General features: G+C 50.7%; 1 protein-coding gene across 4 annotated transcripts in view; it reads right to left on the bottom strand.

Moving 5' to 3' along the window:
* The window catches only part of LOC113804499 (uncharacterized), a 374340-nt gene that overhangs the window by 167590 nt on the left and 194250 nt on the right, over window positions 1–12500 (bottom strand). For all 4 annotated transcript variants that reach the window (XM_070128236.1, XM_070128238.1, XM_070128237.1 and 1 more), the window contains one exon: window positions 5800–8087. In XM_070128236.1, the coding sequence (XP_069984337.1) occupies window positions 5800–8058 (2259 nt within the window). In that variant the 5' untranslated portion in view covers window positions 8059–8087. The remainder of the gene's footprint in view (window positions 1–5799; window positions 8088–12500) is intronic.

A 12500-nucleotide genomic window follows, 5' to 3' on the forward strand; every position in this document is an offset into this window, starting at 1 on the left:
GAGAGAGAGAGAGAGAGAGAGAGAGAGAGAGAGAGAGAGAGAGAGAGAGAGAGAGAGAGAGAGAGAGAAAGTGAGAGATGGAAAGAGAGAAAGAGAAAGAAAAAAATGAAAAAGAAAAAGAAAACCGAGAAAGACAAAGATAGAAAGGCAGAAAGAGAAAAAAAAAGACAAAGAGACAGACAGACAGGCCAGGGATAAAACCTCCGACGGAAGTTAAATAAAAACCTCGAAACCACAGACGCCCTCAAGCATCGTCAGGAGGAGCCAGACCCAACAGCTGATGTTTATCGGACTCTCATGCCGTAGTACTCTTCCTCTGTGGCAGGTCCCCTTTCGTTTTCTCTTCCTCTCTCTCTTTTTCACTCTCAGTCTCACTCTCACTCTCTGTCCCTCACTCAGTCACTCAATAACTCAGTCTCTCTCTCTCTCTCTCTCACACACACACAAACACACACATCCACACACACACACACACACACCCACACACATACTCTCACTCTCTCTCTTTCTCGCACACACACACTCACTCTCACTCTTTCTCTCTCTCTTCTCACTCATTCACTCATTCTCTCTCTCTCTCGCTCTCTCTCTCTCTCTCTTCTCACACTCTCTCTCTCACTCCCACCTTCTCCTTCCCTCCAATTGGATTTAGATTCATACGGAATTTTGAATAAGGCTTCGAATATTCCTCGCTCCATGCCACTTCTTTCTCGGTCTGTTGCTGTTTCCTTCTTTCTGTCAGCCTGTCCGACTTCCTGGGCGTTCGTCTGAATGTCTGTCTGTCTGTCTGTCTTCGTGCATGCCTGTGTTTATCTGTCTGTCTGCCTGCATGTCTGTCTGCCACCCAGCCTGCCTGCCTGCCTCTCTGTCTGTCTGTGTGTCTGCCATCCAGCCTGCCTGTCTGTCTGCCTGTTTGCCTATCCTCCTGCCTGTCTGTCAGCCTTCCTGCCTTCCTGTCTGTCTGCCTGCCTGCCCACCTACTTACTTACCCGCCTCTGTCTCTTTCTCTCCCTTTGTCTACCAATCTCTCCCTTTTTCTCTCTCTCCCATCCGTTATCCTCTCCTTTTCCGCCGGCGCCTTATAGCACATCGCCCGAGCAACATCACCGAGTTCGTTCATTTATCATTATCGGTTCAATTAACCGAACTTGAACCGACCTTGTGTTGTTTTTTTTCGGCCGATAACCTAGCCATTTTGTCCCCCCCCCCCCGCCCGACTCCCACGCCTTACGAGAAGAAAATACCCTCCCCCTCAAAAAAAAAATAATAATAATAATAAAATAAAATAAATAAATAAAAATAAACAAATAAAAAATCACTGTTTTTTTCTCTTTTTTGTCCCACTGATGCTTCCTTCGTAAACTTATGTTCGATTATCTTTTTTTTTACCTATTCTTATCTCCCAATTTCTCTCTCCATCGACTCTTCTGTCCTTTTTATCTCTTCATATCACATTTTTTTTTTCTCTCTCGTTCCATTCTTCTTTTATTTATGCTTATCTTTTTTTCCTTCTTATCTTAGCTCTTCGTTTTCTCTTATCGGTTCTCATTTTTTCTCTCGCGTTCGATTCTTCCTTTTTCTTTTCTTTTCTTGTCGTTTCTCTTTCGTTTCTTATCTTCCTTTCTTCGTTCTTCTCTTTTTTTCTTATCGGCTCACACCCATTCTTATCAAATGTTCCTTCTCCAATATATATTTTCCCCGCCGCTTTCAAGGTCGACAGCCTATAGAATCGCCCAAAAACCACCCGGATCTGCAGTGAACCGCCCGTATCTTCAGGTTACCGCCCGGATTTGCAGTGAACCGCCCAGATCTGCAGTGAACCGTCCTAGAACCGCCAGTATCTTCAATGAACCGCCCGGATTTGCAGTGAACCGCCCAGATCTGCAGTGAACCGTCCTAGAACCGCCAGTATCTTCAATGAACCGCCCGGATTTGCAGTGAACTGCCCAAGAACCGCCCGGAAACCTCCAGAACTGTACCTGCAACTGCCCAGAACCGCCTACAAGCACCTTGAACCGCCCGGAAACCTCCAGAACTGTACCTGCAACTGCCCAGAACCGCCTACAAGCACCTTGAACCGCCCGGAACCATCTGGGACCCATCAAGAACCACTCAGATACTCTTAGGACTGTCTCAAATCGAACAGAACCTCTCACGAACCAGCACATCTCCGGATCTGCAGTGAACCGTCCTAGAACCGCCCGGATCAGTAATGAACCGTCCTAGAACCGCCCAGATCTGTAGTGAATCGCCGAAGAATACGCCCGGATCTACAGTGAACCGTCCTAGAACCGCCCGGAAACCTCCAGAACTATACCTGGAACTGCCTAGAACCGCCTACAAGCACCCTGAACCGCCCGGAACCATCCGGAACCTATCAAGAACCACTCGCATATTCTTAGAGCTGCCTCGAATCGAACAGAACCTCTCCCGAACCAGCACAACCCCGGAACCGCCCAAGATCCTTCTCGAACCGCCTCGAACCAACCAGAACCGCCCCGCATTACATACACACAAAAATAATCACATCACATCATACGAGGGAGCGGGGGGGGGGGGGGAAAGTCCGCCATTACGCGCTGTCTTGATAAACCCAATAATATACGATGCTCTTTTTTTCAACGACATATAACGGCGATCACCTCTTTAACGGTTCCCGGCGGCGGAGGTGGAAGGTGGGGGTGGTGGAGGGAGAAGGGGAGGATGGAGGAGGATGGAGGAGGAAGGGGGAGGAGAAGAGGGGGATGGAGGATGGAAGAGGGGAGAGGAGGACGGAGGAAGGGAGGAGGACGGAGGAGGACGGAGGAGGACGGAGGAAGGGGAGGAGAAGGGGAGGTGAGGAGGATGGGAAGAAGGGGAGGGAAGGCGGATGGGAAGAAGGAGAGGGGAGGAGGATGGAAGAGGGGGAAGGCGAGGAAGGGAATGAGAAGGGGATGGAGGATAGGAAGAAAGGGAGGGGAGGACAAGGGGAAGGAGGATGGGAAGAAGGGGAGGGGAGGAGAAGGGGAAGGAGGATGGGAAGAAGGGGAAGGAGGATGGGAAGAAGGGGGGAAGAAAGGAGGGATGGGGGGATATGAGACAGCGCTCGGAGGGAAAGACACCGCGTCACGGATTCGTAAGTTTCCCCAAGTTTCAAGGGTTAAAGCTGTGGTTCCGTTGGGTTAAGTTAATTTTTAAATTGAATCGCGTGACGTAGAGTTACGTTAAGCTTACGACCGAGTTATATGTTATGCTAAGCACGGTCCTTGAGGTATTTTAGGATAAGTTACTTTACGGTGTATATGTTCGAAGTTTCGCGAGACCGGCTAAGTACAGTTAAGCTCTTGCTATTGTTGGTGGAACGGTTACTGTTAAGGCGTACGTTGTAATTCTCTTTCCCCTTTATCTCTCTCTCTCTATCTATCTCAATATCTCTATTTCTCTCTCTCTTTCTCTCTCTTTCTTTCTCTCTCTCTCTCTCTCTCTCTCTCTCTCTCTCTCTCTCTCTCTCTCTCTCTCTCTCTCTCTCTCTCTCTCTCTCTCTCTCTCTCTCTCTCTCTCTCTCTCTCTCTCCCTCTCTCTCTCTCCTCTCCCTCTCCCTCTCTCTCTCTCTCTCTCTCTCTCTCTCTCTCTCTCTCTCTCTCTCTCTCTCCCTCTCTCTCTCTCCTCTCTCTCTCTCTCTCTCTCTCTCTCCCTCTCTCTCTCTCTCTCTCTCTCTCTCTCTCTCTCTCTCTCTCTCTCTCTCTCTCTCTCTCTCTCTCTCTCTCCTCTCTCTCTCTCTCTCCTCTCTCTCTCTCTCTCCTCTCTCTCTCTCTCTCCTCTCTCTCTCTCTCTCCTCTCTCTCTCTCTCTCCTCTCTCTCTCTCTCTCCTCTCTCTCTCCTCTCTCCCTCTCTCCCTCACACTAATATTTACTTATACTCTCAATCTCAATTTCTGTCTTTTTTTAGATTATCTTCGCGTGAGTTTTCGCTATTTCTTAGTCCCTTAATCATCAAATTCCATCACACGTCCCTTCTTATCCATTCATTTTCCTTCATTCTCCTTCGTTCTCCATGTTTCATTTGCCCCTCACCTTCCCCTCCATCGGTTTCTTCCTCCTCTTCCTCTTCCTTTTCCTTGCTTCCTCCTTCCTTCTCCCTCTTCCCGTCTACCTACCTATCTTCCTCCCTCCCTTTCACCTTCCCCCCTCCTCCCTTACTCTTTCTCCTTCTCCCTCTCCTTCTTATCTTTCTTCTACTCTTCCTTTTCCTTTTACTCTTCCCCTTCCTCCTCCCTTCTCCTTCTCCCTTCCTCTTGAAGGAGGAGGAGGAGGAGGAGGAGGAGGAGGAGGAGGAGGAGGAGGAGGAGGAGGAGGAAGGAGGTGAAGGAGAGGTAGAAAAGTGGAAAGAGAAGGAGGAGGAGGAGATGGGTAGTGGGGAAGTGGAGGAGAAAAAGGTGGAGATGAACGAGAAGTGGAGGAGAGGTGGAGGTAAAGGAGGAAGAGGAAATGGAGTTCGTGCAATGCAGGAAGAATGAAGGAATGAGGGATGGAAAGAAGGGAGGAAGGAAGGAAGGAAAGAAGGAAGAGAAAAAGTGGATGAAACGAATAAACAAAAAATGGGATACAAAATAAAAGAGAAAAACAAAATAAAAAACAAAGTCAGTGCGATGCAGGACCTCAAGAAAGGCAGGAAAGGAAGAAAGGAGGTGGAGAAGCAAACAAACAAAGCGGATACGAAATGAAGAAAAAAAAAAGGAAAAGAAAGAAACAGGTTAAAGGAAGGCTCTCGAGGAACCCGCTTAGAAGGATCGTCGGGATTATGCTGAGGTGGAGGAAAAGTGGAGGAGGCGGAGGTGGAAGAAGGAAATGATGAGGAAGTAAAGGAAGTAAGAGGAGGAGGAGGAGGGAGGAGGAGGGAGGAGGAGGAGGAGGAGAAGGAGGAGCGGGATGAGGAAGAGGAGGAGGAGGAGGAGGAGGAGGAGGAGGAGGAGGAGGGGGAGGAGAAGAAGAAGAAGAAGAAGAAGAAAAGAAGAAGAGGAGGAGGAGAAAGTAGTGGTAGAGGATGGTGGAAGGGGGGGAGGGGGGAGGGAGAAGGAGGAGCAGAAACAGAGAAAATAGAAGTCGGGGGAGAGAGAAAGAAGGGGAACAGGAAGAGGTAAAAAAAAACGCATCAAACAAGTGGGAGGGAAGGAAGGAGCAAACCACGGAGGAGGAGGAGGAAGGCGTAAAAGAAAGGTAAAGAAAAGAAAGAAGAGAACATTGCCCAAGAAAGTTTTCTCTTCCTCTCCTTTCTCTCCTCCCTGCCTTCTCTCCCGCATTCCTTATTCTTATCTCCCGGTTCCAGTATTCAATAACAATAAAGAATCGCCATGCAGGAGGTACAAAGCCCATTCAGAACCTGCGCCAAAGAAGAGCTCTCAGATCCCTGTCTTCCCTCTCCCCCCTCCCCTCTCAGCCCCCCCTCCCTCTCCCCTCTCAGTCCCCCTCTTCCCTCTCTACCTGGGATCCTCCTCCGCCTCCTCCCCTCTCAGCCCCCCCTCCCTCTCCCCTCCCTCTTCCCTCTCTCCCCAGACTCCTCCCCACCCCCATCTCCGCGTCGAACCATGAGTGAGTGTATTATAACGGTTTCATGATAAACTCTTTTGTAGAACAGAGGGAGGGATTTTATATATATACACAACTGATTCTGAAACAATACGTTTGCTGTTTTTAAGGCTTTGAATATGATGAGTATCAATTTCCGTTTTCTTTGTTCGAGCCGAATGCAATACCATTCTCAGAGATCATTATGTTGGCTATGTAGGCCTACATTGTCATGTGAGGCCGGCGGAGCACGTACCTTGAGGTCCGGCGGGTGCAGCACGCCCTGCCGCTGCATGGTGACCCTGAGCGCCCCCGAGAGCGCGGCCAGGAGCACGTCGTTGAGACACGTCCTGGTGACCTGCTTGATGCGCACCACGCGGTTCATGGAGACGCCGGCCGACCACAGCACCAGCTGGCCGTCACCGCCGTCCTCGCCCCACACGGTGTAGGCGCCGCCGTCGCTCGAGCTGCTGGACGCGATCTCGCGGTTACAGCCGCAGCACGACGCCCTGCCGCTCCGGGCGATGCGTGGGCGTGGCTTGGCCGCCCCTCGCTTCACCGTGAGGGGGTTGAGCTCCGGCCGCCACCACCACAGCCACGTGAGCGCCGTCAGCGGCCCTACCAGCGCAGCCTTGATCAGGTTCATGCCGTAGGTCATGCCGCCGAAGTGAGGCTTCTGCGGGATGTGCATGATCTGGTTGTCGGAGAGCGACTGGCACAGCACGCGCACCAGCGACATGCCGTCGGAGATGCACTGGTGGAGGCGGCACACCAGCACCGTGTCGTGGCTCCGCCCGTAGTCGTGCAGGACGATGACCTCCCACAGCGGCCGCGAGGGCGGCAGCGGCTGCGACAGGAGGGAACTGACGTACTTCTGGAGGGCTTCCTCCGTGGTGATGGAGGGGCCCGAGAACACATGGTTGTGCAGGTTGAAGTTGTGGTCCTGCACCCAGGCGGGCCCCCCCGGCACCTGCGTCACCATCTGCGTGAGGCGCGGGTACATGAGTCCGCCGGCGCCGTTCTTGGCCTCGACCACCCGGGACGCCAGGAGCTGCTTGATGCGCTTCAGGTTCATCGACGCATCAATGATGAGGACGCTGTGGATCACCGAATGATTATCAATGTCTTGCAAGAGGAACTGTGCGTCGTGCGGCGCTAGATACTCGTGGTGACAGGTCTTGCAGCCGCGGCAGCCGGAGGCCTGGCACAGGGCGCCCAGGGCCTTGGCCACGACGGCGAAGGGCAGCGCCAGGAGCAGGGCGAGGCTGAGAGGCACGCTGATGACGCAGGTGAGGACTGCCTCCGTGATGGTCGTGATGAAGTTGAGGAGGACGCTCTCCTCCAGCTGGTGAGTGACGCGCTTGAGCGGCGCTGACTTCAGGTACTCGGGTATGGTGGCCTCTACTGACCGTCTCCGCTTCCTCTTCCACGCCTGCGAGAGCTGCTTCTCGGCCTCCCGCTCCTCCAGAGTCTCCACGTTGATGTACGTCTCCTGCAGCCGGACGTGGTTGAGGGACAGGTCGGTCTCCCGCCGCGAGAGCCTGGGCGACTCGGGGCTGGCGTGCGGCGTCGCCTGGTGGTTGGCGAGGCCCTCCGACGAGGGGTGGGCGGCGGAGGAGCGGCTGGACGAGTGGACGAGGCCGCAGCGGGGCTCGTGGGGCGCCACGCCGGCCGGGGACTCGCGGGACGCCACGCGCGGGACGCACTCGTGCGACGCGATGCGGGGCAGCGGCTCGTGGATCAGCAGCTGCGACACCGACTCGCGGGACAGCCGGCGCGGCAGGGGCTCGTGGGGGGGGAGGAGGGGGCCCGCCTCGTGCAAGGACGAGCGCGGGCTTTGGTCCCGGGGCGACTGGCGCGGCGACGACTCGTGCGACGACAGGCGGGAGGACGCCGAGTCCCGGGGCGACGCGCGGTGTGCGTGCTCCTGGGGCGACATTCGATGTATGTGCTCCTGGGAGGCCATCCGGGGCACGTGCTCCTGGGGCGACACGTGCGAGGCGGGGTCGTGGGGCGACATCCGGTGTGCGTGCTGTTCCTGCGGGGACATGCGAGACGGCCCTTCGTGAGGGGACAGGCGGCGCCCGTGCTCGTGGGGGGACAGGTGGAGGGTCCCCGGCGCATAAGGCAGGTGGCGAGCTACCGGCTCGTGGGGCGACAGGCGGGGGAGCGACTCGTGCGACAGGCGCGACGAGTACTCCCGAGGGGACACGCGAGGGCCGCCCTCGTGGGACGACAGCCTAATGGGCGCGCCCTCGTGGAAGGAGAGGCGCGCGGCGCCCCGCTGCGGCGACAGGCGGGGAGACGGCTCATGGCTCGAGGGGCAGCGCGGGATCTCGCGGAACGACAGGGGCGAGCCAGCGTCCTGGGGCGAGAGCCGCTGGGAAGGATCGTGGGGCGAGGAGAGGCGGGAGGAGGGGCTGCTGGAGGGCTGGGAGGTGCGCGTCAGCGGTGGGGGCAGGGAGGGGGCGGACAGCTGTAACGACGACGTCCCGCCATTTTGGTAACATTCCATTCTTGACTCTGCCGTGGGATCATGTCATCCTGGAAGGGCAAAGAGGGCATTTTAATCGCAAAACAAACATTAACGAACAGTAACAGGACATTTCAAATGATAATAACTATTACACTAAACGATGGCATGGTTATGAGCTCATATTCAGCGGAGTCCAATCTTGTCCTGCTGCAATGAAATGAATAATAAAGCAACACAGAGGCACATCATGTGAAATCCATTCTTCCACGTACCAAATATACTGAACACTGCTTACCTACGACATATTGGCCATCCAAAAAATAAAATCAAGGATAAGATGAAACGATGAGAACACATGCCGCTTATATCTCACGTTCTAATTCCATATCTCATTGTGGTTCCCTTCCTTTTCATACACCACCTACTCAGTGTACGTTCACATATCACATAGGTTCATTAGAAAGACCTAACTTGTGTCCAGGATGCTTTAATCTTAGATAACGTGCACAGCGCATCAGCCGCGATCTCCTACTCGTGATGTAAACAAAGGCCTCTCTACTGAGAGAGATGATGAGTATAAAGACATTCAGTTATGACCATATATATAAAGGAATAGCATGATTATAAGTACTATATTCCAATATGATTAAATTTCTGATATACATACACTCAGCTGCTTCTCTCTTCCTAAACCTACACCACAAGCACGGAGACCAAAACTCACAAACACTCACAAACATAAAATAATCTCCGAAGCCATCTTCCCGCTGAAACCTTATACGTTTGTCACATACGTATCTTCACACATACATATACATATGCATATACGCCTGACCATTGCTTCACCTGGTTATTTCTTCTTACCACACGAATTATGCAGAAATACGTGCAATTACATCAGAGGGAAAGAGAGGAGAGGAGAGGGAAAGAGGGAAGGAGAGGGGAGGGAAAAATAGAAGGAGAGGGGAGGAAAAGTGGGAAGGAGAGGGGAAAGAGGAAAGGGAAGAAGAGGGAAAAGGAGAAAGAGGAAAGGTAAGAAGAGGGGAAAGGAGAAAGAAGGGAAGGGAAAGAGGAAAGGATAGAGGAAGCGAGGGAAGGAGATGAGAAGCAAGGAGAGGCGAGGAAGGGCGGAAAAAAGGGAAGGAGAGGGGAAGAGGGGGAAGGGAGGTGAGGGGAGGAGAGAGGACATTCCTCCTGAAAGCTTCAACTCAACAATCCTGCTTATTATGCCCTAAAAAAAGTAATAATATTTCTCCCGCGTCTCCCTGTCTAATTAACCGCTTCCATCTGCATGTGACAGAGGCTGTGCGGCGGTGCGTTCATGCGGGCATCGGGATCCTAACGATACGCTGCGGAGTTAATTACGCATTAATTAAGGTAATTACAGGTAAGCGCGTGGAGGGTTTAGAGGGCGCCGTCTCCTCTTTATCTCTGTCGATTCCGGGGCCACGTGTCGCCTGGAGAGACGTTCAAATACTTATGCATCGCCCTCCTTGGACTCGCGGGGTCTTTAAGAATCTTTTTTTTTTTATCTAACTTTAAGAATCTTCACCTTTAAGAATCCTTATCTTTATCTTATTCTCTAGGAATCTTTATTTCTGTATTTTAAATATCTCGATCTTCATCTTTAAGAATCTTTATTTTTATACTGAAGAATCTTTATCTACATCAAAGATTATTTCTGCCTTAAAGTACCTTTATCGTTCAAACGAACGAACGAACGAGCAAATAATCGACGAACCGACCGAACGAACGAACTACTAACTGAACGACCAAATAACCGACCAACCAACAGAGCGAATGAACGACCAAATAACCGACCAACCGACTGAACGACCGACTGACTGAACGACCGACCCAGCGAACGACCAAACGACCCAACGAACGACCGACTGACTGAACGCCCGACCAACCGAACGACCAAACGACCCAGCGAACGACCGACCAACCGAACGACCAAACGACCCAGCGAACGACCGACCAACCGAACGACCAAACGACCCAGCGAACGACCGACCAACCGAACGACCAAACGACCCAGCGAACGACCGACCGAACGTCAACTGCGTGGCTCATCACTCAGCTTTTTACGCCGCGATTCCGCCTTTGCAGATTATGTGGGATCCCTCGGGAGCGGAGAGAGGCGGGGAGGAGGGAGAAAGGAAAGGAGGGAAGGAGAGGGGAGGGAAGGAGGGAAGGAAAGGGGAGGGAAGGAGGGAAGGAGAGGGGAGGGAAGAAGGGGAGGGAGAAAGGGAAGGAGAGGAGAAAGAAAAAAAGAGGGAAGGAGATGAGAAGCGAAGAGGGGCGAGGAAGGCCAAAGAGGGAAGGAGAGGGAAAGAAGGGGAAGGTGAGGGGAAGCGAAAGAGAGAGAGGGAAGGCTAGGGAAGGAAAAGGGATGCGAGGAAAGCAGAGGACAGGAGAGGGGAAACGAAAAAAGGGAGGGAAAGGGGAAGCAGAGAGAAGAGAAGAAAGAGAAGGAGAGCGGAGGCGGGGGAGGTGAAGAAGGAGAGGGGATACGAGGAAAGCAGAGGACAGGAGAGGGAAAACGAAGAAAGAGAAGGAGAGGGGAAGCAGAGAGAATGGAAGCAAGAGGAGGGGAGGCGAGGGAGGTGAAGAAAGGGCAGGAGAGGGGAGACGAGGGGGAAATGTCGCGGGGAGTGACTACCTGAAATATTAATCATGAGGGTTGCATGCACACGACTTTTTTGACGCAGGAATGTGTGATTATTTTAGACTGATGTCCTTTTTGTTGTATTTTCTGCCATCCACTGTATTTTTCTGTATTATATATTGCATTTCTTTTTTTCTTTGTCATAATTTTTTTTTCCGACAATATAACGAATATACAGAGAGCGCAACTGTATTGTCATTACACATTTTAGTGTATATATATCCATATATGCATATATATACTCACACATACACACATATACATGTGTGTGTGTGTGTGTGTGTGTGTGTGTGTGTGTGTGTGTGTGTGTGTGTGTGTGCGTGTGTGTGTGTGTGTGTGTGTGTGTGTGTGTGTGTGTGTGTGTGTGTGTGTGTGTGTGTGTGTGTGTGTGTGTGTGTGTGTGTGTGTGTGTGTGTGTGTGTGTGCATACATACCTTTATACATACATACATATTTATATATATACATATCATATATATAAATATATATATATATATAAAATCACAAATGTATAAACTGTATACATAAAGATAGACAGATAGATAGATATGATATAAGATTCGGATTTAACATTAAAATAGTTTCGGAACCTAATGTGCTTGCAGGTGTCTACTGGCGGGGCAATTGATACAAAAGTCTACGGATCTTACAACCCACATTTAACTATAAATGATTCTTCTCTTTCAACTGATATAGTACAGATTAACATAATGCTATAGCTTAAATTTCCAATGTAATACTACTATGTAATGCTATGCCCATGCATCAAATGTACCACAGCTTGCCCACGCTTGTGCAGTTATCCCGGGCGGTAAATAAAGCTAAAACAAATGTGTCTTCAAATTTCATAAAACCAAATGTGTAAATAAATAAATAATCAAATAAATAAAAAAATCAAATCTGCACGCACACGCTCACACATAAGTTCATATGTATATATGTATATCTGGGCATATCTGTATGTGTGTCTGTTTGTATGTATGTATCTACGAATAACGTGGTTGTATTGAGAACTGTTATATTTTTTATATCACTTGGATTTAGAAATAGTATCACAAAACAAGAAATAAATTGGGAGACGCTTGGCAATTTAACACACTTGTTTTAATATTCTCTTTACCTTTTTTCTCTTTTCTCTCCGATTTAAGAATTTCCTTCATCTCCCTTTCGTTCATCCTATCCATTCATCTTTATTCTCCTCTCTCTTAACTCGCGAAGTCTCTGTAGCAACTGTGTCTGAATGCGTAATAAAGCCTCCACCCCCTCTTCTTTGGCCACACCCCCATCTCCCCCTCCCCCATTGGCCACGCCCCCTTCTCCCCTCCCCCCATTGCCCTCCCTCCTTCCACCCCTCCACCCCTCCCCCATTAGCCACACCCCCTTCTCCCCCTTCCCCCATTGGCCACGCCCCCTATTCCCTTCCCCCATTAACCACCCTCCTTCCACCCCTTCCCCTTGGCCTCGCCCCTCCCTACCCCCCCACCCCCACCCAATAACAATGCAAGCCAAGGACCATAAAACAGGAACTCGTGCATATAACGATCCACATTCTAAACGAGGACTTTATAGGCCTATAAAACCGGCCTTGCAGGGATTCAACACGAGGCGATATCTGCCTAAAATCTCCACACGTATTGTCATGAACCCCGCTGCATGACGCTGCCGGAGATGCGTGGATGTATTGTTTGACACGTATTGACACTGTATATCTATATCTATCTATATATTATATGTATATATATATATATATATATATATATATATATATATATATATATATATATATATATATATATGTATATATAAATAG

Source organism: Penaeus vannamei, chromosome 12 (assembly GCF_042767895.1).
Source record: "Penaeus vannamei isolate JL-2024 chromosome 12, ASM4276789v1, whole genome shotgun sequence".
In the NCBI taxonomy this organism is placed as follows: Eukaryota; Metazoa; Arthropoda; class Malacostraca; order Decapoda; family Penaeidae; genus Penaeus; species Penaeus vannamei.